The following is a 27,309-nucleotide window of genomic DNA, read 5'->3' on the forward strand; positions in this document are numbered from 1 at the left end:
CCGCAGCCCTGGAAGACGTTCCAAGGGTGTTTGGAGCCCGGTTTTTCGGGGCTCAGCCTGTATCGGAAGGATACATGGTTTTGGGTTGGAGGAGAGAGGAGAGAGCCGGATCCACTGAAGGATCCGGACCCTCGTCGCCTCTGTCTGAATTTTTGGTTTCAGTTTGACACCGAAGCCGCGCGGTGCGTCTGTCTGTTGCTTGTTTGACTGTTGAAATTGTTTGTCTTTGAACACCTGTGGAAATTGGTTATAGGATTCTTTGTCTTGGTCTTGTTTGTCTGGGTTGTTTTCTGTGGTATTGTCCAGTGTCTTTTTGGCTTTTGTTTCGTTTTTGGACTTTGGATAGACAACTGTGTTTAAAATCTTGGACTGACGACTGTGTTTGAAATCATGAAACTGTTTGCTTTGGTTGTCAAGGAGTTTTACTTGGTCCTCTTGGTGCTTAACTTGGAAATAATTTGCTTGAGAAAAATTGTTTTCTGCCGGGGAGTTTTATCTTTCTCTCTTGAGCCTCCTCCCCAAGGAGAGATGCCCCTCCCTTTGCTCCCCTTGTCCAGCCCAGCTGCTGTTAACAGTTGTGTATGAAGAACTCCAGGTTAGTGAGTGACCCTGTCTGAAGAAGGTATTAACAAGAGCCTGAAAGCTTTACCTTAGATCCTGAAGAAAAATTCTCCCTGTTGCTTAAACATTCACCGCTTCTAAGGAAGGGACAGCACAGAGTAGAAAAATATAGGGGCTGAGGGTGACAAGCATGCAGGCCTGCTAGCAAGCTGCAGGCTGCATGTGGGCAGTGGCGCAGCTCTGGCCAAGTCAGCGTAAGAGGAGTTTCAAGGTGATGAGGCCGGCCGGCTTTGACAACAAAAAGATAGCGTAGAGTTAGTGGTTGTTTTATGAGACTTTTGGCCCTGAAAAAATAATAATTCCAGTTGCTGCCTTCAGTGACCAGACCTTCAACACTTGCTCACAGAAGAAGAGTGTTCATTAAGAGAAGTTCTTTAAGGGAGCCTGCCATATCTGCTGGCCCTATTCCAAGAGAGGAGTTGATCTTCAACATTAAGTAACCTTCCCTGTTAGTCATCATTGACATGGAGAGTGCCTTTGATCCTATCCCCACAGCAGCCAGTTCCTGCCCCTGTGGTCAAAATGCCCCAGGTTGGGGGACAGAGAAGCCCCTGAGATAGTTTCGGAGGGAATCTGCAACAAACTGTGAAGAACTTTGTTTTGCCAGTCAAAATTTAGAATTCAGGCTTTGGCTGTGGCCAAGGTCAGGATTAATGTTTTCTTTTCCATGGGCCTTTAGCCCACTGAGACAGTTTGGTAAAGGGCTGCTACTGAGGTCCTGAAAGTCCCAGGTGAACTGGTTACAATTCTTTTGTCAGCCACTTGGCATCTAGCACCCAAGTCCTAACCATCTCTCCATCCTTTTGTTATTAGTTCTTAAATCCAGAGAGATAGTCGGTAACAGATCAGCTCCCTCTCTGCTTGCCGTTCTGTTTCACAGACACAAAGCTTGTGCTTATTTTTACAATGGCCTTTTTGTCCCAAAAAGTCCTCCTGGTTTAGCTGTGTGACTAAATGCTATTTGTCCTCTTCAGTGGACCTCTATTCTCAAGATTCTCTTGTTTTCTCACCATCCCATTTGAGATGCTTGTTAGTAACTGTTACAGGTCTTCTTTACCACCGAGGAAAGACAGAATCCTACTGGAGGCCAGAAAGAATGTTCCAGACATGGATGGAAGACCCTCACTCCTGACTGTTGACTTGAATACCCCTGAAGGTAGGGAGTGCTCCAGGTCTGCCACCAGGCTCCAAGGGTGGGTCTCCGAGGGGCTGGAAAATGCCCCACCAATCTGGCTAAGATAAGGAAAAGATATAAAGAGAGAAAGTTACAGAAATTTAAAGGGTTAAGCTAAGTTGCTGAGAGTTAGTGTAAGTTGCAGAGAAAATAAAGTTGAAGTGTAGTTACATAAGTGGACAGCATCTAATAGCTGTAGAGGAAGATGCAGGAGATATGAGAGCGACTGAGGAAGAGAAAGAGGAAAGAAGGTTAAAAAGAGCAGGAAGCTAAGGAAGAAAAGAGACAAAAGGAAGAAGAAGCTAGAGAGCTAAAGAGAGATAAAAGACAAGAGAGGAATATATACTGGCCACAGTAGTTAGGGAACCTAGGAAGACAGTACCTGGCAACAGAAGAGAATTCCTAGCTAAAGATCAGTGTGCCTATCGCAAGGAAAAAGGACACTGGGTCAGGGACTGCCCCAGGAAGAACAAAAGGGGCCTCTCCAGCAGCCCGGAAGGCAAGCCTCTTGGTCCTAGAGTGCTGGCTATGCGCTAAGATAGAAGGGAAGCCTGCCTAGTTGTTTTGTGAATACGGGGGCCTAACACTCTGTGTTCCTACGCCCAAATGGGCTAGTGTCCAGCAAAAGACCTTGAGTACAGGGGACTACCGGCAACAAATGATACTCATGGACTACCCGAAGAACGGTGGACCTTGGCGTGGGCCGGGTATCCCACTTGTTCCTTGTGATTCCAGACTGCCCCTACGAGTCTAAACCCTGCAACCCTGCTTCCGGACCCCGACCTAGACACGCCCCTTCATGACTGTCAGCAGGTGCTCACTAAAGCACAGGAGTGGCATAAAGATCTGACTGACCAGCCACCAAAGGGGGTAGATGCTATCTGGTTCATAGATGGGAACAGCTTCTTAGAAAAGAAAAAAGATGGGCTGGGGCAGCAGTAGTAGATGGAAACAGAATCATATGGGCTCAGGCCCTACCAGAAGACACTTCTACTCAGAAGGTAGAGCTCGCTCCCCTCACCAAAGCCCTTGGGCTGAGAAAGGGACTTAACATCTATGTGGACAGCACGTATGCCTTTGCTACAGCCCATCAGCAGAGGGGCCTGCTGACATCTGAGGGCAAGAAAAAAAAAAGAGATTCTGGCTCTGTTAAGGGCCCTACATGACCCAGCCAGGCCGAGGAAGAGACTCTGGTACACCTCAACGAGAAAGAAGATCCTGCTACAATTTTTACAGGCAGAGGCCATGGTAAAACAAATGCATCAATGGACTCACTTAGGGGTAAGCAAACTCATCCAGACGTTTTCAAAAAACTAAATATTATGTCACAGGTCTCAAGTATCTCGTGGAACAGATCGTGCACTGATGGATACCATGCCAAAAGGTAACTGTTTTCAGAAAAGTTGACTGTGGTAGGAGGCTCTGTGGGGAACGGCCTGGATACTACTGAGAAGTGGACTTCACAGAGATAAAACCAGGAAAATATGGTTATAAATGTCTCCTAGTGTTTATAGATATCTTTTCAGAAATAGGTAGAAGCTTTCCCCACCAAGCAAGAGACGGCCTCAATAGTCATCAAGAAGATACTAGAAGAAATCTTCCACAGGTCTGGAGTGCCCAAGGTAATCTGGTCAGACAACGGCCCTACTTTCGTTGCCAAGGTAAGCCAGGGTGTGGCCAAGTATTTAGAGGTTGATTGAAAATTACATTATATTTACAGACCTCAAAGTTCAGGACAGGTAGAATAAATAAATAAGACTCTAAAAGAGACCCTGACCAAATTGACCATGGAGACTGGCGTAGACTGGGTGACACTCCTTCCCTCTTGCTCTCTTCAGAGCAAGAAATACCCCTTCCAGATTCAGCTTTACCCCCTTTGAGATCTTATATGGGGCCTCAGCTCCCCTGACTGTATTAGATGATGTTACTGAACCAACATGTCATAGTAATAATGATTTGTATGCCAGGCTAAAAGACCTACAGGTGATACAGAAAGAAATCTGCTCACAGCTGACAGCAGCCTATGCCCCGGAGACCCCTGAGACATCCCATCAGTTCCAGGTTAGAGACTACAGCTACACTGAGCCCAGACACTCGAGCCTCGCTGGAAAGGACCGTACCTGGTGCTGCTGACCACCCTGACAGCCGTCAAGTTTCAGCCCTCACCAGCAGCGTACTAGCTGTTGGGACTGAGAGCTGGGACCTAGAGGGACACTCAGATCTTCAAAAAGCTCCCTAGACTTAAGTGATTGGGAGGTTGCTATAATGCTCACTTGAGGAGTGTGTTTTAGAAACAAAAATTTCATGTTTGCCTGTTTGCCCTGGGTTCCCTCAGAATAGGAGTAGGGATACGCTTGATTTCTATTACAAATGATGTAACATTGCATATGTTAGTACTCCTAACACTTCTTGGGACTGTGCCTCAGGGATCACAACCTATATAAGTTTAGAAGTTCTAAAAGACAGTCATGACCTTGGTGTATAGGTTCAGATAGTGTCCAGATTGGAATCCTGATGCTAAAGACTTAATAAGAGACAAAAGAGAGTTAAAAATTATTTAAGGCTATCCAGGTGCTACAAGGGCAGCACAAGGACATCTGCTGTTGCCCTATAATGCAAGGCTTATAGAGAATTCAGAACTGCCATTGACTCAGATATGAAAAGAATAAAAAAGACTTTTTAGCTGACCTCCAAGAATACCTAACCTCCCTCTCAGAGGTAGTCCTTCAAAACAGGAGATTAGACCTGATATTCCTTAAAGAAGGAGTCTGTGTGCTACACTAAAAGAAACGTGGTTTCTATGCAGATCAGACAGGAATAGTAAGAGATACAGACTTTCAGTCATTCAAACTTTTGTGCTGAGACAACAGTATCAGATTGTGAAACAACAAAAAACAGAGGTACCTTAACCAAGTTGAGTGGAAGATTCCACTCAAGGACAAAAAAAGAAAATGGGGGAATGAAAGACCCCCTCCCAGAAAGGGAATTGTACAAGCCCAAGGCCCTCAACTATAGAAATAAAAAGTAAGTTTTTAGATATGTGGGACAAGCTGGCCCATCATTTAGACGAAACAGACCAGAAAAGAAAACAAAATGCAGAAACCAGACTAAATTATGGACACTGCTCCATGGGCCACCTGGCAGGAAAAAGAAAAAGTCCCTGACCCCCCGGAAGCCCTGACCACCATGTACTTTTTGCTAACTCACTGTTATGATTATAGCCAAAATAAGTAACATACACGTATGCCTCATTTACTCCACCAATCACATCCCTGTAACCATGCATCTGCTTCTGTAAGCCTGCTTCTGCTCCTCAATGCCCTATAAAAACCCGTCCCTGGTTCTGCTAGGCGTGCCAGCCTTCCAAATTGACTGGGATGCCCACAGATACCTGTGTATCCTGATCAATAAAAATCCTCTTGCAGATTGCAGCCGGTGGACTCGGACTGGTCATTGGGGTTTGAGGATCTCCCTCCTGAGGGAAGATTCTCTCTGAGAGTCTTACATTAGTACCAGGCTTCTTTCATTTTCATCAATCCATTTATCTCCTTAACACAGGATTTGTGAGTGCTAAAGTTATGTTCTAAGTTTTAATTGCTGTGATGAAAAGATCTATAAAACAAAACTGCCTTTAACCTGTAAGGGCCACTTGCCTAAGGACAGATAAACCTGTAAGGGCCACTTGCCTAAGGACAGACAAACCTGTAAGGGCCACTTGCCTAAGGACAGATAACTTCTGAGACTGCTGAGAGCTGTTCCTGTAAGACAGCATGGGTTTCAACTTTTGTAAACAAGGTTGGTTGCCCACCCATCTCCAGTTAAATCCAATCTCCCCATGATAATCTGGATCTATCACCCCTCTAACACTGTTCCTCCTTTCCTAGCCTGTTGGTTTAAGGGCATTCTCCAAGAAGGCCACACCTTCTAATCCTTCCTAAACAGTTTACCAAGGAGGGAAGAATTCAAACACTTGAGTCGTGGGGCGCAATTGTCATTCAAACCACCACATCTGCTTTATAACAACCAACTCCCATCAGAACTTGATCCAGTTCTTTGAGATCTGAACCAGACTCCATTCTCTTAGACAACCTACTATTTCTCAATATCACTGGGAATAACTTTCAAAGGTGACGAGTTTCAAACCAGAGCAGCCATCTTGTTAAAAAAAAAAAGAAGTCTAAATGTTCTTATTAATCTTGTACATGCAAGCCAATTTACAGTAGTGTAGCTATTTTTTTTTTTTTTACTTCGTGACGGCTCATAGGCAGCAGAAACCATAGTTTGAATTTTGATCCTCTCCTGAGCCTGTGATCTGCAGTATTTTCTTGTGACAGTAGGCATCAAGGGCAAGCTGGTGAGACCATGAGACTCAAATAGCAAAGCTTCTGACACTGTGCAGGGAGCGAGAGACTTCGGAGCACTCAACCCTAAGATGAGGTCCTTCATCCAACTTATCCCCTAAAGGCTCAGAGAGCTATGCAGAAGAGGAGAAGGAGGAGGAGGAGGAGGAGGAGGAGGAGGAGGAGGAGGAGGAGGAGGAGGAGGAGGAAGAGGGGGGAGGAGGAGGGGGGAGGAGGAGGAGGAGGAGGGGGAGGAGAGGAGGAGGAGAAGGAAGAAGAAGAGGGGGGAGGAGGAGGAGGAGAAGGAGGAAGAATTGTGAGAGCCAGAAATGGTGGGTAACTTCAGGGAAAAGTGTCTTCTGGACACAACAGGACAGTAGCATGGATGAGCACAGAGCCTGCACCGGTACAGGCCAGATGAGGTTCCAGCATGGGGAGGAGGAAGTGAACAAAGGATCCCACCTCTAAGTAAGGACCTATCTGCAACCGATACCCACTGGCAAAGGGAAAGTCAGTTTTCTCCTGATTTTAATGGAGTCTCATTGGGCATATTAACTACATGTCATGGGCAGACCCAATGTACAGGCTGAGATAAGACAAACTCAGTGGTGTCTTTGTAGATTTTTTTTTTGTCTCTTTTTGTTTTGTTTGGGTTTCTTTCTTCTTTCTTTCCGTTGATTTTGATTCATACTTTGTGGGGTTTTTGTGTGTGTGCTTTTTTTTTTCTATTTTTTTTTTAAATTTTATCCTTTGTTTTAAAGAGAAAGGGAGAGAAAGAACAGAGTTGGGTGGGTACAGAGAATCTGGAAGGAACTGGGGAAGGGGAAATCCATGATCACAGTATATTTTCTGGAAACTTTTTTCAGTATAAACAGTGCTTTGCAGTATTGTGCTTGTTATTGTGTTTTCTTGGATATAATGTTTTGTGTGTTCACATCCCATAATATTTACAAAATGCTCGATGCCTGTACATGAGGGATATTCTGCACTTCTATTAAACAATAGGCTTTTCATAATGTAGTTTTGCCTAACTGCAGGCTAATGTAAGTGTTCCAGTCATATTTAAGGGCAGCTAATGCTTTAATGAGTGAGGTAGCTCAGAGGGTAAAGACATCCAAGGCCTAGCCTGATGCCCTGAGTTTGATTCCTAGGACACAGAGTGGAAGGAGAATACCCCATCTCATAAGCTGTCCCTCCTTCTCACAAGTGTTATGTGGCAAGTGTTCTTTCCTGTGCTTATATACAGATAAAACAAATAAAAGTATAAAAGTTAAAAAATAAGATGGGTAGCTAGACTACAATGCTCAATAAGTTAGTTTTATTAAACATATCTTCAGCTTATAGTATTGCATCAGTAGGGTTTCTATTCCTGCACAAACATCACGACCAGGAAACAACTGGGAAGGAAAGGATTTATTCAGCTTACACTTCCACAATTGCTGTTCGTCACCAAAGGAAGTCAGGGCTGGAACTCACGCAGGTCCGGAAGCAGGAGCTGATGCAGAGGCCATGGAGGGATGTTACTTACTGGCTTGCTTCCCCTGGCTTGCTCAGCTTGCTCTCTTATAGAACCCAAGACCACCAGCCCGGGGATGGTACCACCCACAATGGGCTGGGTCTTCCCTCCTTGATCACTAATTGAGAAAATGCCTTACAGCTGGGTCTCATGGAGGCATTTCCTCAAGGGAGGCTCCTTTCTCTGTGATAACTCCAGCTTGTGTCAAGTTGACACATAAAACCAGCCAGTACAGGTATTATCCGCCAGTACATTATATTAATGAGTTTATCAGGCTATGGTGGAACCTTGTGCTGACAAACACCAGGAAGCAAGTGTATCCTTTAGAGAATCAGCAGGGCTTGCTGGACCAGTGGAGCATAAATCAATGCTATGGTAATGGTTAATCCACAGCAGAGGTTTTCCAGGGAGCATGGCTGCCAAGGTCACCCCAGTCAGGATGTTCCAGAAGGTAGACCTGGCATTTGTAGGTATAAGGCATTCTCAGGTGATTCTGCAGGGCACACTTCACAGAAGCAACTATAACCATTGTACTTTCCACTTAACTTTCATCTTCTAGGAAACGAAAATCTGAAACAAAGAAACCTGTAATTCCTCCAGATATGGTTTGTCTTGATGCCTTGCTGGCTAGGAAACACGTTATGGGCTAAATTAACAGTAGTCAATTATGCAGCAGGTGAACATTTAATTAATATTTGTATACGTGTTTCAATAGTTGTGTGTTAATGACTTCATATAGTTCTCACAGCAACATTATGAGACAGCTTGTTATTCTCATATTAGAAAGAACATTGTAGGGCTATGAAGACTTACACAAAAGCCTGCAGTATTGCAGCAGAACAGTCATGGGTCTCACACATAGAAGGAAAAACAACTGTGTTATTTTTATTAAAAAAAAAGCATTTGCAATGCTTGAATGTTTTTTATAGCTATTTTAAAAACCTGTAGTTACCTTTCTATACCTGGCTTGTAAAATACATCATTATATTAAAATGATCAGTTATTCTTTATTCTGTATCTAATTTTCTATGTACACACACACACACACACACACACACACACACACTTTTTTTTTTTTTTTTTGGTGAGTAATTGAGAAATAACCCATTGCTCCTGAGTTTGACTGTTGGAGAATAATTTAAGATGGGTCAAATGTATAACATTAATTTTCAGAAACAGGCAAGTTCTACATTTTAATTTTCACACATTGTACACTAAAGCAAGCACACAAATATACTTCCCCATCAATCTCCACAACAGAAGAACTGTGCCAAGGCAAAAAGAACCTGTGTGAGCCTTGATGATGCCAGCAATGACATCACCACTGAAATAGGTTCATCTTTGTTGTTTATAGTGATCTGAATCCGTGACTTGTTCCTTCCATACAACCACTATCCCAAGCAAACAGGTTTTGCAGATGTCTTCTTTCTGAGGAAAGAACTCCGCATCAAATCTTGGTGACATGAGATACTGCAGTCCCATTTCCATGAAAGCTGAGGCTTCCCAGGCAGAGCTCTTGCTATCCTTCATGCTGCAGTTTCTAGGATCAGCAGATCTGAAAACAAGGAGAAAACAAAAGCAAAGAGAATGAAAAAGAGCAGTAAAGTCTTATTTCAAGAACAGTGTCCATAAAATAAAACCACCTGCAGTTGTGGGGATGCTCTCTGTAACAAAATACAACCCTTCCCAGATACCTGGACAGGTCACTGTTGGAACACGAGTGACCAAGCCAGGGCGCACCCCAATGAAGACAATGCAAACTGACCCCAGACCCTGGGTTTAGCTAAGGGTAAGAGAGACACCGTCATCTTTCTAAGAACAAAGAATGAGACCCAGGCTTTTCTCTTTACCTTGCTTGTTCACAGATCACTCAGATTGTGATGTTGCTTTGGCGTAGCTCAGAGGTAAATTCAGACCAACAACTGGTCCCACGATGCTCAGCCATGATGTGATGTAGTTGACATTTCTAGGAAACAAGTAAGATATATGTAATACAAATGTTCCATGATAGTTTCTGATGGCAAGCCAGCGAGTGGCCAGAAGGAAGAAAAATGAAGCCTTTCCCTGAGGTTTGCCTGGAACAGCCGAGCCCCTGATGCCATCTACATGGTGGTGTAAGTTGGATTTGTGATTCAAGGGTATGAAGATCTCTCAAGGTAGTTAAATTGGAAAAGAGAACTAGGCCTTGGACTCCTCATGATGGCCCCAAGTTTCCATTCGAATTTATAACATCTGTTGAGCAAGTAGTTAAAATCCTGGCGCTGCCTGTATTCAAATCCCAGTCCTACACCAAACTAACTTCGTGACTTTGCTAGAGTCGCTTAACTCCTCTGCGCCTTTACCTTTCTTCTCTGAAAATTAACTAAAAGTTATTGGGGTGTTATAAAAGCCCAGTGTGCTCATATATCTAAACTCGAACACCTAGCACACAGACAAAATCGATGTGTTTACTATTACTATTAGAAAGAATATTTCTTATTTTAGCCTGGCTTTTAGAGTCACACAAAAAGATTTACACTTTTAAAATCAGAGTAGAGTACCATGAGTCTTGATGGTGTTTCTTACCTATTGATTTTCTGTGAATTCTTTAGCACAGCAGTCATGAATTCATTTGTCTTGCAGGGATGTAGAACAAAAAATGGTTGCCCAAGTATTGGATGCTCCTGTAAAAAAATCCAAACTGTCACTGGGAACTACTTGAAAAAAGCTAAACAATCTGCTTTCCTTTTTATTATTTAAAATCTGTATGCCATCTCTTTTCCTCCAAACTATGTACATGTGTGTGTGCATGTATGTGTGTGCGTGTGCGTGTGTTTGGACACAGGAAGCATGTGCACATATGCACACATGTGGAGATCTGAGGACAACTTGCAGGAGTTGTTTCTCTCCTTTTATCATGTGGGTTCTGGGGCTTGACCTCATGCCATTTGATGTCATTTGGCTTGGTTATAAGTGCTTTTACCCACTGTGGTGGTGCGAATGAGAATGGGTCCCTTAGGCTCCTATATTTGAATGCTTAACCCTCAAGGAATGGTACTGTTTAGGGATTATGAGGGCTGGAGAGATGGCTCAGCGGTTAAGAGCACTGACTGCTTTTCCAGAGGTCCTGAGTTCAAATCTCAGCAACCACATGGTGGCTCATAACCATCTGTAATGGGATCCAATGCCCTCTTCTGGTGTGTCTGAAGACAGCTACAGTTGTACACATATAAATAAGATACATGAATAAATCTTAAAAAAAGAAGGATTCTGAGGTGTGGCCTTGTTAGAGGAAATGTGCTTTTGAGGTTTCAGAAGCTCATGCCAGGCACAGGTTCTCTTTCAGCCTCTGGATCATGATGGCTCTCCATTACTGCTTGCATGCTACCACGCTCCCACCATGACGATAACAGACTAAACCTCTGAAACTGGAAGCAAGTCTCCAACTAAATGCTTCCTTTTATAAGAGTTTCCAGGCTGGAGAGATGGCTCAGTGGTTAAGAGCACTAACTGCTCTTCCAGAAGATCTGGGTTCAATTCCCAGCAACCACATGGTGGCTCACAACCATCTGTAATAGGATGCTCTCTTCTGAAGTGTATGAAGGCCAACTACAGCATATTCACATATAAATAAGATAAATAAATCTTTTAAAAAAAAAGATTTTCCATGGTCATGGTGCCTCTTCACAGCAGTAGAATATCACTAAGCCAGATCACTAGCTCTGCTCTTTTAAGATAAACATCTAACTTAAATTCCAATTAACTGATTAGCATTCAGGTTGACTTTCTACTTTGAAATACAATTATAATCCAAACATGACAAAGGTTGTGAAAAAACACTGTCTAGTTGTGGTGTGACTCATCCCTTAGCACACACCTTTCATCCCTCTGGCTGGAGAATAGATATGACCTTAGTACACACCTTTAATCCCAAATAATAAAAGTGAAGTTAGTTAGTAGAAAGAAGCATACCTGTTTGAAAGTGGCATCTAATTCAGTGGCAGGAAAAATGACGAATGAGAGAAAGATCTGACAGAATAGGATATGCTCAACTCTCACAAGAAGAAAGAGGAAAGAGAAGCTATTTGAGGGAGTAGTACATAGAGAGAGAGAAGGCAGTTTTACCAGGACAATAATAGAGAGACAGGTTGCAGAGAGACAACAAGCTAGACACAGTGAAGACAGAATGAGCCAGAGAATAAGTAGCCAAAAGATTAGAACAGGTTGCCAAAATTAGTATGAAGCCAAGCAGATCAATTCAGTCAGAGGCCAAGAGAGAAGCCACATTGAATCAGTAAGGTTGGAGTAGACTTTAAACCAGAGCAGCTTAGCTGAATCACCCAGCCAGAGTTCAGAAAGAACAAGAAAGGGTGAGCTTGCTTATTCAGCAGTAAGTCTCAGAGGCTGAAAACATTCTAGGCCTAGATAACATGGTACAGAGGTTAGAAGCTTCCAGGATTAGGCCTAGGCTAGCAGATAGAGGCAATAGGCCTCCAAAATGACAAGAATATTAGGCAAATAACAGATACTTTTACAGGAGCTGATGTTCTGTTGAGCACAATGGGACACACACGCCATTCAGACACTATAAATTAGATAAATTTCCTTGGCTCTGTCTGTTAGCCAGTGTTTCTAATTGGCTTATAATTATTTTAATTTTTCTTCAGTGATGTACATGAAGACCAGTAACTTGACAGTCAAAACAAAGCATTTCCCTTACTTCCTTGTCAAGGAACCAAAATCATTTGTATATTTAAGCTGAAATTTGGTTAGTGTGTTAATTGCTTCAGCAGGCTACCTTCCTCCCAGGGTCAGTGGGCACATGTTCTGTGAGCACAACACAGTATGTGAAAATGAATGATCTGCAATATTTCTTTCCCTTCTGACTTCCCCTCCCCTTTGTCTCTCAAATGAACAGGGCTGTTTCTGTAACTGAAATCCCCTATGGTGTAATTCCATATTCTCTATAGGGGAAGGATTAGCTATAAGCTACAGATCATTCTTCTGCCAGTTTATGGACATAAACAATGTGAAGTCTTAGAAGAAGCAGAAGCAGATGCAGAAGAAGCCAAGGAAGAGGGGGGGGAGGAAGAGGAGGAGGAGGAGGAGGAGGAGGAGGAGGAGAAGGAGGAGGAGGAAGAGGAGGAGGAGGAGGAGGAGGAATGTCAAAGTTTGATAAGAGAGGATAGAATAAGGGGAGGAGCTGGGGTGTAAAGATACTGAAAATACGTTTATGAAATTCTTTTTTTGTTTGTTTGTTTGTTTGTTTGCTTTTTCAAGACAGATTTTATCTCTGTAGACCTGGCTGTCCTGGAACTCACTGTGTAGATGAGGCTGGCCTCAAACTCAAGAGATCCAAATGTCTCTTCTCCCAAGTGCCGGAACTAAAGGTGTAAACCCTGACACATGGCTCATTTATGAAATTATTAAAGAATTAATAAAAATATTACAAAAAGGGAAGAGAAATAACAGTGAAGGGGAACAGACCCCCCCCCACTGTGACAAAATGGGCTAGCAACTCCTCTCCTCTCAAAGTAAGTACAAACCTGAATGAAACTGTCAAACATCAGTTCCACACAAACTATTTCCAGGGACTAGGAATCAACAAGCAAAGGCAAATAAAACTTTTGAGAAGTATAGTTTATGATTAGCTCAAGGGTTTTGAATTAGAAACAGAGGAAATCTTGCAGCCTTCTTGCTTTGAATACTTCCTATTCCTTGTACCAGATCCTGGCTCTCCTCACTGGTGGCTTTGCCAGAGCTCACTCTCTGGCCACAGGAAGCAGCAGTTGTGCTGTCAGACGGGCTGTGATGATCCTGGCCACTGTTGAGAAGCTATCAATACCAATCACAGAACCTGATCTAAAGAAGGAGCTCTCCAGCTCTGGCACGGGAGGCTGCAAGTAACTGGTAAGCCAAACACTGTAACACAGAGATCCTGAAGTGGAGGATCTTAAGTTTGAGGGCACTTCACCCATATATTAGCCAGTGGCAAAAAAGGGAGGCTGTATGTCATAGAGTTTATGGGCTCAATGTGCTGAATACAATCTCTATCAACCTGTAAACTATGCAGATATAGCTGTGTCACTCTGAGGAAGGCAGGCAAAACTGTTTTAAATGAAAATAAAGAGCCAGACACAAGGACAGACACAGACACAGAGATAGACTATGGGTATAATTTCATCCTTTTGGAAGATTGAGGCAGGAGGATCATGATCCCCACCAGCCTGAGCAGCACATTGAGACGTTGTCTCAAACAAACCAAAACCAACAACAAAACAGAATTAAAAAGAAAAATAACAGACATATCAATGGTTATACTTAGAGGGGGACCATTTCTGAAATCAAAGTCCAGGATAGTTACTAAAGCCAAACAGAAATGACAGCAACAATAGCAAAAAAAAAATAATAATAATAGTCCAGAATCTGGGATTGTTGTAATATGTCATTCAAAGTGTCCAGTTTTCAAAAGAAATTTATGACGCATATGAAGAAACCACATAGGGTGATTCATTTAAAAATAAATATGAACTCTGAGTGGGCCAAGTCATTGGATTTGCAAAGATTTCAAAGCAGCTATACAGCTATGTCCACAGACTTGAATTTGTTTACAGAATTAAACAGGAAGGTGATGGTGATGACTGTGCAAATGGTGGCGTCACTGGAGGGAAAGACAGCTCGGGAGGAGGCCTACAGAAATGTCGCACTCACTGCGCAATGCAGGGTAAGTTCATCAACAGATGTGAGACTGCAGGAGAAAGAGTCAGTGGATTTGAAGACATGTTAAAAGAAATATTCGCTTTGAAAAAGAGGAGAAAAACTGTGGGGGAAATGAGCCCCTCACACCTCGTGGTCAGACTTGACTACAGCAACATACATGTAATAGGAATCTGAAGAGAGGAGAAAGGAGTATACTAAATATTCAAAGAGAGATTGGCTAAAAATTCATACACTTTGGTGACAGATGTAACAGTAGACATATCACAGTCAGATGGTTAAGAGTCCAAAGCCGAGAAAATCTTAAACATTTACAGAGGAAAGCTTCACCAACAGAATACAAGAGATGGAAGAGAGAATCTCAGGCATTGAAGATATGACAGAAGAAATGGATACATCATCAAAGAAAATGTTAAGTCCAAAAACTTCTTGGCACAAAATATCCAGGAAATCTGGGACAGGATAATAGGAATAGAAGAAGGAGAAGAAACCTAAGCTCAAAGTTCCAGAAAATGTCTTCAACAAAGTCATAGAAGAAAAATTTCCTTACCTAAAAAAGGATATGAGTATAAAGGTACAAGAAGCAAATGGAACACCAATAGATTGGACCAGAAAAGACACCCCTCCCACAGCACATAATAATCAAAACACTAAATATACAAAACGAAGAAAGAAAAAGCTGCAAGGGAAAAGGAACAAGTAACATATAAAAGCAGAAATATCAGAATCACACCTGACTTCTCAATGGAGACTCTAAAAGTCAGAAAAGCCTGTGCTACAGATTTTAAGAGACCACAGATGCCAGTCTAGACTACTATACCCAGAAAGGCTTTCAATCATGGAAGGGGAAAACAAGATATTCCATGATAAAGTCAAATGTTAACAATATCTATCTACAAATCTAACTCTACAGAAGGCAATAGAAGAAAAATTCTAACTCAAAGAGGTTAACTATACCCTTGAAAACACAGGAAATAAATAATCTCACACCAGCAAAACCAAAAGAAGGGAAGCATAAATACACCACTTCCACCATCACCAGCAGCAAGAGCAAATCACAAGAATCAACTATCACTGGTCATTGATATCTATCAACATCAATGGTCTCAATTCCCAAATTAAAAAACAGAATAACAAGATGGATTTGAAAACAGGATCCATCCTTCTGCTGCACACAAGATACACACCTCAACATCAGGGATAGACATTACCTCAGGGTTGGAAAAAGATATTCCAAGCAACTGGAAAAAAGCAGAAGGCTGGTATAGCTATTCTAATATTTAAGAGAGTGAGAATGAGGGAGAGGGAGAGAAGGGGAGAGGGGGAGAGGGGGAGGAAGAGGGAGAGAGAGGGGGAGGGGAGAGGGGGAAGGAGAGGAGGAGAGGGAGAGAGAGGGGGGAGGGGAGAGGGGGAGGGAGAGAGGGAGAGGGAGAGGGAGAGAGAGAGAGAGAGAGATTTGAAACTAAAACTAATAAAAACAGATGGTGAAGGACACTACATACTCAACGAAAGAAAAATCTACCAATGGGACATTTTAATTCTTTTTTTCTTTTCTTTTCTTTTTTTCAGAGCTGGGGATCGAACCCAGGGCCTTGCGCTTGCTAGGCAAGCGCTCTACCACTGAGCTAAATCCCCAACCCCAACATTTTAATTCTTAACATGTAATAAAAGCACTATTATAGTCAAAATCACAAATTGACCCTCACACACTGATTTTGGGAGACTTCAATCCCCTACTCCCACCAATGGACAGATCATCCAGACACAAACTAAACAGACAACTACAGACATTATAAGCAAAAAGAACCAAACAGATATTTAGAGAACATTTTACCCAAAACACAAAAGAATACACCTTCCTCTTAGCACCTCATAAAATTTTCTCCAAAATTGGCCACATACTCAGAAACAAGTTTCAACAGACAGAAAAAAATAGAAATAACTACCTGCATACGATCATAAGACCAGAGATTAAAGATGGGTATCACCAATAAAAGAAAGCTTATAATTTCATAGAAACTGAACACCTCTCTACTAAATCAAACATAGGTGAGGACAGAAATAAAGCAAGAAACCAAAGACTTTGTAGAATTCAATGAAAATGAGCACATAGCATACCTAAACAGAATGAAAGAAGGCTAAGAGGAACGTTTACAGTACTAAGAGCCTACAAAAACATTGGACTGATCTCATACTAGCAACTTAATGGCACACCTGAAAGCTCTAGAACAAAAAGAAGTAAGCACACCAAAGTAGATGGCAAGAAACAATGAAACCGAAAGCTGAAATCAATAAAAAGGAAGCAAAGAGTAACACTAAGAATTAATGAAACCAAAAGGTGGTTCATTGAGAAAAATCAACAAAATGGACAAATCCTTATCCACGGAAAGAATATCCAAATTAACAAAATCAGAAACTAAAAGGGGTGTGTGTTTGTGATGTATAACAAACACCAAAGAAATCCAGAGAATTATAAGGACATACTTTAAAAGCCTGTACTCCACCAAGTTGGAAAATCTAAGAGAAATGGATAATTTTCTCAGTAGGTTACACTTACCAAAGTTAAATCAAGATCAGAAAAAACAATTTAAATGGACCTATGACAGCTAAGGAAATAGAAGCAGTCATTAAAAGTCTCCCAACCAAGAAAAGCTTGTGGCCAGATGGATTTAGGGTAGAATTCTATCAGACTTTCAAATAACAGTTAACACCAATACTCCTCAATTTATTTCACAGAACAGAACAAATAATCTCCAATTCATTCTTTTTTTTTTTTTTTTTTTTGGTTCTTTTTTTTTTTTTTTTTTCGGAGCTGGGGACCGAACCCAGGGCCTTGCGCTTCCTAGGTAAGCGCTCTACCACTGAGCTAAATCCCCAGCCCCTCTCCAATTCATTCTTATGAGGGCACATTTACTCTGATAACCAAATCACATAAAGAATCACAAAAAAAGAGAAGCACAATCAATTTCCCTTACAAACATAAATGCAAAAATACTCAATACTGGCAAACTGAATCCAAGAACACATCAAAAAGATTATCCAACATAATTAAGTAAGCTTCATCTCAGAGAGGCAGGGATGGCTCAATATAAGAAAATCAGTAAATGTAATCACCATATAAACAAACTTAAAGACAGAAATGACACCATAATTTCGTTAAAAAAGGCCTTTGACAAAATTCATCACCCCTTCATGATGAAAGTCCTGGAGAGATTTGGGATATAAGGGACATATCTTATACACTAAACATAATGAAAGCAATTTATATAGCAAGCCTTTAGCCAATATCAAATAAATGGAGAGAAACTCAAAAAAATTCCACTAAAATCAGGAACAAGAGAAGGTTGTCCACTTTCTCGATACTTATTTAATATATTACTTGAAGTTTTATCTAGAGGAATAAAACAACTGAAGGAAATCAAAAGGATATAAATTGAGAAGGAAGAAGTCAAAACATAGTTATTTGCAGATGAAACAACAAGTTTACATAATTGACCCTAAAAATTCCACTGGGGAACTCCTACAGATGAAAAATACCTTCAAAAGAGGGGCTGAATAAAAGATTAACTAAAAAAAAAAGAAAAAAATGAAAAGTCAGTAACTCTTCTTTACACAAATGAAAAATGGACTGAAAAAGAAATCAGGGAAACAAGACCTTTCACAATAGCCTCAAACTATGTAAAATATCTTGCGTAAACTTCAAGTCTTTGGACAAAGATGTTGAAGAAGATATCAGAAGATGGAAAAGATCTTCTATGGTCATGGATCGGTAATATTAACATAGTAAAAATGACCATCCTACCAAAAGCAATCTACAGATTAAATATACTCTCCATCAAAATTTGAACAATTCTTTACAGACCTTGACAAATCTTAATCTCATATGGAAAACCAAAAATACAAATCTGAACAATAAACGGACTGCTGGAGGTATCACAATCCCTGTCTTCACATTGTACTACAGAGCAATAGCAGCAAAAAAAAAAAATATATATGGTATTGGCATTAAAAGAGACACATTCATCAGTGGAATCAAATTAAAGATCTAGACATAAATCCAAAATATGGACACCTGAGTTTTGATAAGGAAGTCAGAAATACACCATGGAAAAAAGATGGTATCGGTAACAAATGGTGCTGGTTAAATTGGATGTCTGTATAAAGAAGAGTGTAAATAGATCCATATATATCACCTGCATGAACCTCAAGTCCAAGTGTATCAAAGACCACAACATAAAACCAGATACACTGATCCTGATAGAAGAGAAAGTGGAGAATTGCCTTGGGTACATTGACACAGAAGACAACTTTCTGAAGAAAACATAGATAACACAGTCACTAAGATCAACGATTTATAAAATGGGACCTCTTGAAAATGAAAACTTCTGTAAGGCAAAGAGGATAATACAGTAGCTCATAGAATGGGAAGATTTTATAACAACTTCACATCTGATAGAGGACTAATATCCAAAATATAAAAAGAACTCAAGAATCTAGACATAAAAAGAAACCGAATATCCAATAAAAATGGGGAACACATCTAAACAGATAATTCTCAAAAGGGGAATCTCGCATGGCTGAGAAACATTTAAAAATATGTTCAACATTCTCAGCCATCTTATACCTGTCAGAATGGCTAAGATCAATAATACAAGTGACACTCGTGCTTGTGAAGATGTGGAGCAAGGGGAATATTCCGCCATTGCTGGGGAGAGGGAAAACTTGTACAGCCACTATGGAAATCAATATAGCCATTCCTCAGAAAGTTGAGAATCAATCTACTTCAAGACCCAGCTATACTTCTCTTGGGCATATAACCAAAGGACATTCCATCCTGCCACAAGGACCTGCTCAACCATGTTCATTGAGGCCTTATTATAGCCAGAAACTGGAAACAATCTAGATGTCCCTCAACAGAAGAATGAAAAAACACAATGTGGTACATTTGTCCAATGATGTATTACTCAGCAGTTAAAAAAATATCATCATGAAATCTGCATGCAAATGAATGGAACTAGAAAAAAAATCATCCTAAGTGAGGTAACTCAGAGCCCCAAAGATAAATATGATATGTATTTACTTGCAAGTGGACATTAGCCATTAAGTAAATGATAACCAAGCTACAATCCATAGACCCATAGAGGTTATATAAAGGAGGGATGTAGGGGGAATATATAGATCCCTCTGGGAAGGGAAAATAAATTTCATGGGTGGACTGGAGATGGGTAGAGGTAGCAATGGGAGGGATCTGGTGGAGGGGGAAGATAGGATAGAAGGAGAGAGTCTGGGGAGAGACTGCTGAAATTGGAGGGGGTGTGAGAACCTAGTGCAGTAGAAACTTCCTGGAATCCATGAAGGTGATCCTAATGAGGGTCTAGTAATAGGGACAGAGTCTCAACTGTTAATCTCCTATTGTTAGGTAAGACTTCAGTGGTGAGACTGGTTTGCATCAATTGAGTTTTTGGCCAAGGAGGTCTCATGGAAATCCCTCAACAACCAAGGATGATGCTAAGACAAAGGGTTGATCTCTGCAAACTGACAGTGGGGCCTCATTGTCGACTACAACTCATTAAATGGGAAGAAGTAGAGCTGGTGCCTACCTGGAGTCTTCACTCCTATATTCTAGTCTCTTTGGTAGGAAAGGTCCTCTGCAGGCTACCAAAATAGAACCATGGATACCAACCCAGCTACAAAACCTTAATCCTACAGTCTGTCCTGCCTGCAAAATATGTTAGGGCAATGGTGGCCCAGAACTGTTGGGAGAAGTCAACTCTCCAATGTTTGATTTGATTTAAGACCACTCCTTGGGATGAAACACACACCCAACGCACTGCTTGGGTAATCAAGAACTAGAGACTAGATAGCCCAGTGATGTGGGGCAAAACCAAATATGACTGGTCAAACACTCAACAAAATTATTCCTAATGATATTCTGCTATACTCATAGACTAGTGCCTTCTGCAGTCATCATCAGAGAGGCTTCCACTGGCAGTAGATGGGAACAGATGCAAAGACCTAGAGGGAGAGTCTAGTTTGGAGGTCTCCATCAAATCTCTCCCTTCAGAGCTCAGGGAATTCTGTGGAGGAGGTGAAATAATTTTAAGAGTCGGGGGAATGGAGGACACCAGGAGACCAGGCCCTCTGAAGCAACTAAGCAAGGACTGTGAGCTTTCACAGCAAGCACAGTATTTACATGGGTCTGCACCAGGTTTTTCCATAAATATTCTATCTATTAGCTTAATATTGGCTTAATATTGTTATGGACTCATGACTTGTGGGTCTTCGACTCTTGTGCCCGCTCTTGGGACTCCTGTCCCTGATGGGTCACCATGTCCAACACCCATATGATAGTTTTTGCTTCATGTTATTACATTTTGTTTTGTTGTGTTTGATCACTATCTCGTAGAAACCTGTTCTTTTCTAATGTGAGACAGAAAGGGGTGGATCTGGAGGGCAGGTGGTGAGGAACTGGAAGGAGTAGATGGAGGGAAAAATCATGATTAGGATATATCATTTGAGAAAAGAATCTATTATTTATTTATTTGTTTGTTTGTTTGTTTATTTTTGGTTCTTTTTTTCGGAGCTGGGGACCGAACCCAGGGCCTTGCGCTTCCTAGGCAAGCGCTCTACCACTGAGCTAAATCCCCAACCCCTTATTTATTTATTTTTACTTCTTCATTTTACATCCCACTCAATGCCCACCTTCTACCATAATCTTTCCCTTATCCCCCTATCCCCTCATCTCCTTCTTCTCTGAGGGGTTGGGGGTCCCCTGTTTATCTACACCCCCCAACTCTGGCACTTCAAGTCTTCTTGAGGTTAGGTACATCCTCGCCCATTAAGGCCAGACAAGGCAGTCCTGTGAGACAAGCATTTCCTATGGACAGGCATCAATCAGCTTTTGGGACAGCCCCTACTCTAGTTGTTCAGAACCCACATGAAGACCTATCTGCTACATTTGTAGCAGATATGAAGACATTTGCTACATATGTGCAGGGAGGCCTAGGTCCAGCTCGTGTAAGTTCTTTGGTTTGTGGTTCAGACTCTGAGAGCCCCAAGGGTTCAGGTTTGTTGATTCGGTTGATCTTTCTGTGTAGTTTCTATACCTTTAGGGGATAAGATTCTATTTTGTAATAAAAGAAAAAAAATGTTTTGAAAAAAGAGGAATGATCCCACAGGACTGACTAATTAGTCTGCAGAGAGACCCTCATAATGTACCCTAACACTTTATTCAGCAACCCTACCTTCAGAAATAAAGGTAGTGCATATATGCTTCTGGGGTGATGGGCTAAGAATTGCTTGTTGCAAGATCTGTCATAATGTACAGTAAGGGAGGTCTTTTAGTAAATATTATGAAAGGAAAACTCAAATTCACAAGAAAAAAAGAAAAGATAAAGACAAGCTTCTTACATGATAAAGGTTGTAGTTAAGCCAGGCGTGGTGGCACATGCTTGTATCCCCACCCCCACTCTAGAGACTGAGATGTAAGGTAAGGAAGCTCAAGGCCAGCCTGGGCTACACAGTGACGCCCTGTTTCAAAACACAGAATATGACATTTTTCTTCTCTCAATTTATTTAAATGACATATAATTCTAAAAGAAAAAGTAATGCATTGTTGTGTTGGGCTATAACCTGTGTGGATGTGGCAGAGACAGTGGCAGTACTGAGGAGAGAGAGGAAGGAAGGGCAGACTGCTCAGGAGTTTCCATGTCGGAACCAAAGCGGGACCCAGCAGTACGCTGTCATTGGAATGTTAGTAAGAGGTTTGGCTGGGAGAGCATTTAGACTCCAAAGACTATAAAACCCTTGAAGTATGTGGCTGACCATGAGAATCTTCTAGCAATGTGTTGAAAATATCCTTAATCGATTAGATAGTTAAACTGTACGTGTTTTAACATGCAATGCTTTCTAAACAGTATTTGCTCCTCTTAGTTGGAGAAAATTAACCAGATCCTTAACTACTTTTAAGAAACAGATGGAGTATTAATTTTTAAAATGCTGAAAGTAAATTTTTATTTCCTTTATCCTAAATGCCTGGGAACAGAAACCTCACAAGTTTGGAGGTTTGGGAATATTTTCAGACCTTTTACAAGTCGAGCGTTTCTCATATAAAACCTGACTTCACAATGCTCCAAAATTTGAAACTTTTGTTGATGTTCAAAAAGTTTTATATTTCAGAGCCTTTCCTATTTCAGACATTTGGGTCAGGAATATCGAGTCTGTACATGGGATTGGGGAATACGAGGCTCTGAATCATTACGAAACCAAGAGCACTCACACTGTACAGAAAAATGTTGCTTGCTTGGAGTGATTTAAATGCATATATTTTCTCATTTATTCTTTTAGCAATAATTCTTATGTAATTTTCAATTGATTTATGACAAAATCAAAGTAAGGTCAAAGCATTTTTTTTAATTAAAAAATGTGGTTACTTCCACGGAGACAGATTTTTGGAGACAGGATCTCATGTAACCTGGGCTGGCCTCAAACTACACGTGGGGCAGAGAATGACTGAACTTCTGAGCCTCCAGAATCTGCCTCCAAAGCGCTGATATTTTAGGCATGTGCCCAAGGCTATCTCTACATCCCACCACTACTTCTTTTTCTGTGGCACAGAGCATTCTGTAGTCCAGGCTGGTCTTGAACTCATTACACAGTAGAGGATGACCCCGAACTCTGGCTCTACTACACTCTACCTCTCAAGTGCTGGGATTACAGACATGAACACTACTAGCTCCTGAAGATCTTTGGTTTAAGAATTTAATTTTTAAAAATGAGGTATTAAGTGTGTGTCTGTGTGTGGGTATATGCATGTGAGTACAGGTGCCTACAGAGGTCAAGGGCATGAGCTCTCTTGGACCTGGAATTACAGAGGGTTCTGATCCACTATGCTGGAAATCAAGTCTGGGTCCTCTGGAAGAGCAGCCAGTGCTCTTAACCACCAGGCCATCTCTTCAGCTCCAATCATGAAGGTCGTAATGCTACAGAATCCACAAAATTCAGTTTTTACAGTGATCTTGGCCAAATATTTTCAGATGATCAGGTCCTCTAATAACGCTAACTACGGGCAGTAAGAGAACTGGGGTAGGAGGTGCAACAGCCACCTGAAGAACAAAGGAAATTCTTTACATTTGTAGACTCTGAAGAGTAGGGGGTCTGAGCTAGGAGAGAAGAGTCTCTGACTTCAGAAGATTAGTAATCATACTAGACAAGCTATAAATCTGCATTTTAGGAAATTAACCCCATTGCCTCACTCTCTGGGGGCTGCTACATTCTAGGAGCTTAGCAGTTTTGTGAAGGCACTGGATAGGATTTCAGGGATGGCTAGTCCCCTGGATAGGGGCAGCATCTGTGACCTAACAGTCTTTTTGCTCACATAAAATAAAAAGGGAGAAAGAAATGACTTCATGGGACAGCATTTAGGAGGTAGAATTTGAGGGGTTTAGGGACGCTGACGTCGTTTCTGGGGTATAGTGGGGTTAAGTCCAAGCTCCCCTTCTCTCTCCATCCCATGTAGTGGACCAGCTGGCGATACCTGAGTCAGGGGCTGGTAACCATATCAAGAAGATGCTATTGCTGTATGTCTGTACACATGTTGAGTGGCAGTCTAGACGAGTTGACAGCTTGACTAGACAGGAGTGGTTGTTTCTTGATCGGGACTTTGAAGTCCCCCAAGGCTTAGGAGTGGGTGGAGTCAATCAGGCTGCTGGAGTCAATCAAGTCACTTCTGAGTGCTGCATCCTCTAAGACAGGCTGAGAGCTCAGCTCATATCTGGTTTAGGCTGTGCTCTCCTGGAGGCCCTATGAATCACCAGTGTTTGGCATCATGCTTAAAGGGTTGTTTTTTGAAAGTCTTATTTAATATTTTTATTTTATATGTGTACGTGTTTTGCCTGCATGCATGTATGTGCACTGTGTGCATACCCAGTACCCAAGGGAACTAAAAGAAGGCATCAGCTTTGTTGGCACCAGAGCCTAGGACAGTTGTAAGCCATTACACGGATGTTAGGATGCTTCCCCCAGTCCTCTACAAGAACAAGTGCTCTTGACTGCTGAGCCACGGCTGTTTTAAATAACGGAGGGTTTCTTCCCCCAGGTTGAATACAAAGATGGGATATGATGATGGCTGTGCCGGCAGGTTTTGTGTGTCAACTGAACACAATTTAGAGTCGTTCAAGAGGAAGGAGCCTCAATAAGAAAATACCTCCACGAGATCCAAGTGTAAGGCACTTTCTCAATTTGTGATCAATGGGGAACAGCCCAGCCATTGTGTGTGGTGCCACCTCTGGCACCCCTGGGTCATGGGTTCCATAAGAAAGCAGCTGAGCAAGCCATGGTGAGCAAGCCAGTAAGCAGCACCCCTCCATGGCCTCTGCATCAGCTCCTGCCTCCTGGTTCCTGTCCTGCTAGAGTTCCTGCCCTGACATCTGCAACGATAGCCTATGATGTGGAAGTGTAAGCTGAAGAGACTCTTTCCTTCTCAACTCGCTCTTCGGTCATGGTGTCTCCTTGCAGCAACAGACACCCTGACCAAGATGGATGCAATTAGGTGATCACACCCTTTAATAATGCCGGTTACCCTCCATGCTTGTTCCTGAGCCCCATTCAGTTACCTGATCCTCTAGGCCTAGAAATTTGTTTTCAGAACAAGTAGGTGTCTTAGTAGGCTATTATTGCTGTGACGAAACACCATAACCAAAAGCAACTGAAGGAGGAAAGGGTTTGTTTCTCTTACTCTTCCAGGTATCACTCCATCACTGAAGGAAATTCAGGGCAAGAACTCACACAGGGCAGGAGCCTGGAGGCAGGAGCTGATGCAGAGGCCATGGGGGGCTTGCTGCTCACTGGCTTGCTCAGGCTGCTTTCTTATAGAACCAGGACACCAGCCTAGGAATGGCACCCTCCACAATGGGCTGGGCCCTCCCACATTCATCAATAATTAAAAAAAGTCCTACAGGTTTGCCTACAGCCAGATCTTTTTTGGGGGGAGGGGCTTGGGAATTTAATTCATATTTATTTTACTCTTTTTAAATTATTTTATTCATTTACATTCCAAGTGTTGCCTCCTTTCCCAGTCCCCACTCCCAGAGTTCTTCACACACACACACCCCTTTGCCTCTGAGAGCATGCTCTCCCACCCCCTCCCCCCACCTTACTCCCAGAATCCCTCTTCAAGGGATGTCAAGTTTCTACAGGATTAGGTGCATCCTCTCCCACTGACATAAGACAGTCCTCTGCCTGCAGCCAGATCTTATGCAGGCATTTTCTTGATTAAAGTTTCCTCCTCTCAGATGGCATCTGCTTGTGCTAAGTTATATATAAGACTATAAGTTATATATAAGACTATCCAGCACAGTGAGGGAGAGGGTTTCAAACGCTCTGGTGTATGACCAGTGAAGACAATCAGGACAATATTTTTCAAAAGGTACTTTTCTGCAACGGACAGTTCTTTTAACTGATCCCCTCAGGAGATAATGTGTGCACTTTCTGCTTTCTGTGTAGACAGCCAGACCCAGAGATGAAAGCAATCCTTAGTTCACTTAGGAATTACATGTTGGAATCAAAGGGGGAAAAAATTCTAAACTCCAACATTTGATTTGTTTAACACACCTTTTCCAGAAATGAAAGGGCATCAAAACCGCCATGATCTCTTTCCGTGTTACTCGTTTTGAGATCTGTTTGAGAGGTAAATTCACGTGTAAGTGCTACCATCTGCTGTTAGTGCGACTGAACTGAGCATGAAGCAAACTATCCTTGAGGAAGCACACAGCCGACGGTGTTGGGCTTGCAGCTCACTAAGCATTTCTCTGGAACACAATTCTGCGAAATGGTTTTCTGTGCAAATAGAAGAGATGGGTTAGATCTTTATCTCTGGGACTCCGGGGGAGTTACATAGGCACACTCCCTTATGAAATTTAATTTTGTGACGGTTAAATGTGGCATAAAGTAAGTCTGACATGAATACTATGAATTGCTTTTAGAACTATTAGATATAACTATCAGAGGAAATGATAACACTGCACCTTCGTCCTGCGTGTAATAAACACGAGGAGTTACTTGGTTCATTTCCTAATTCTCTTGGCTCTCCGAGAGGGCTTGAATGCAATTTCACACACTCTTTTCACCCACTTTCGTAATGCACACTGATCACTGCTTCCACTCTGAGCACATCCCTCAGAAATGGAGAAAGCTTAGGTTGGGTATGGTGGTTCATGCCTTTAATCCCAGCATGCAGGAGGCAGAGGACAACCTGGTCTACACAGCCAAGCTCTAGGACAGCCAGGGCTACACGGCAAGACCCCTTCTCAAAAACCAAACAGAGAAAAAATGGAGAGAGGTTTCTTCCGCACCCTACACCTGGTGTAGGGGAATGAGCACCAGCAGGACGGGGTACTGGCTTTAGCAACAGCACCCGAGGAGGGCTTTGTGGTCACCATGGTGAGCTATGTTTACGGTCATTTGTGTAATGAGGGCAAAGGCCCTTCACACCACCAGTCTTGTTGCTCATGGCACTGAAACTCCTCTTACGTCCAACCAGAGTGGATGCCCAGGATAGCTCTTTCCTCAGTCTCTCAACTCTCGACTTCTCCCCTGCAAGCATCTACTTAGGGTGTACATTCATAGCATCTATGAGTCATACACAGAACTCAGAAAATAGAGAACAAAGAACGAAGTGGATGAGGACGATTTGATGCCAGTGAATGCCCATCCAGATCCATTGCACACATGCGCTCATAGCTTCAGGTGCCTTTTGTTTAACAAATGTATGTTCTGTAAGTGCCTGCTCTGTGTGCCAGTCCCTGCTACACATGGCTTTTGGAATCTTCCCTAAGCACTGTTATCTTCTGCTTCGCTATTTGTTTTGTACTCTATGTTTGGACTGATCTTAACCTTTAAAAATGTAAAAGAAAATGTGTGTGTGTGTGTGTGTGTGTGTGTGTGTGTGTACTGTATGCACATAA

The 27,309-nt window shown here is 42.0% G+C and overlaps 1 protein-coding gene across 11 annotated transcripts in view; it reads right to left on the reverse strand.

The window, feature by feature from the left end:
- Nucleotides 1–7,533: 7,533 nt before the first annotated feature.
- Atg10 (autophagy related 10) overlaps nt 7,534–27,309 on the reverse strand; it is a 289,765-nt gene continuing 269,989 nt past the window's right edge. For 5 of the 11 annotated variants that reach the window (XM_063282566.1, XM_063282568.1, XM_063282567.1 and 2 more), the window contains 3 exons: nt 10,217–10,314; nt 9,502–9,617; nt 7,534–9,206 (listed from right to left, as the gene is read on the reverse strand). In XM_063282566.1, the coding sequence (XP_063138636.1) occupies nt 9,518–9,617; nt 10,217–10,314 (198 nt within the window). In that variant the 3' untranslated portion in view covers nt 7,534–9,206; nt 9,502–9,517. Of the gene's footprint in view, nt 9,207–9,501; nt 9,618–10,216; nt 10,315–27,309 lie in introns of those variants that run through there. The other 6 variants (XM_039103149.2, XM_039103150.2, XM_006231757.5 and 3 more) reach the window with 3 other exon arrangements.

This window comes from Rattus norvegicus, chromosome 2 (assembly GCF_036323735.1).
Source record: "Rattus norvegicus strain BN/NHsdMcwi chromosome 2, GRCr8, whole genome shotgun sequence".
Classification (NCBI taxonomy): Eukaryota; Metazoa; Chordata; class Mammalia; order Rodentia; family Muridae; genus Rattus; species Rattus norvegicus.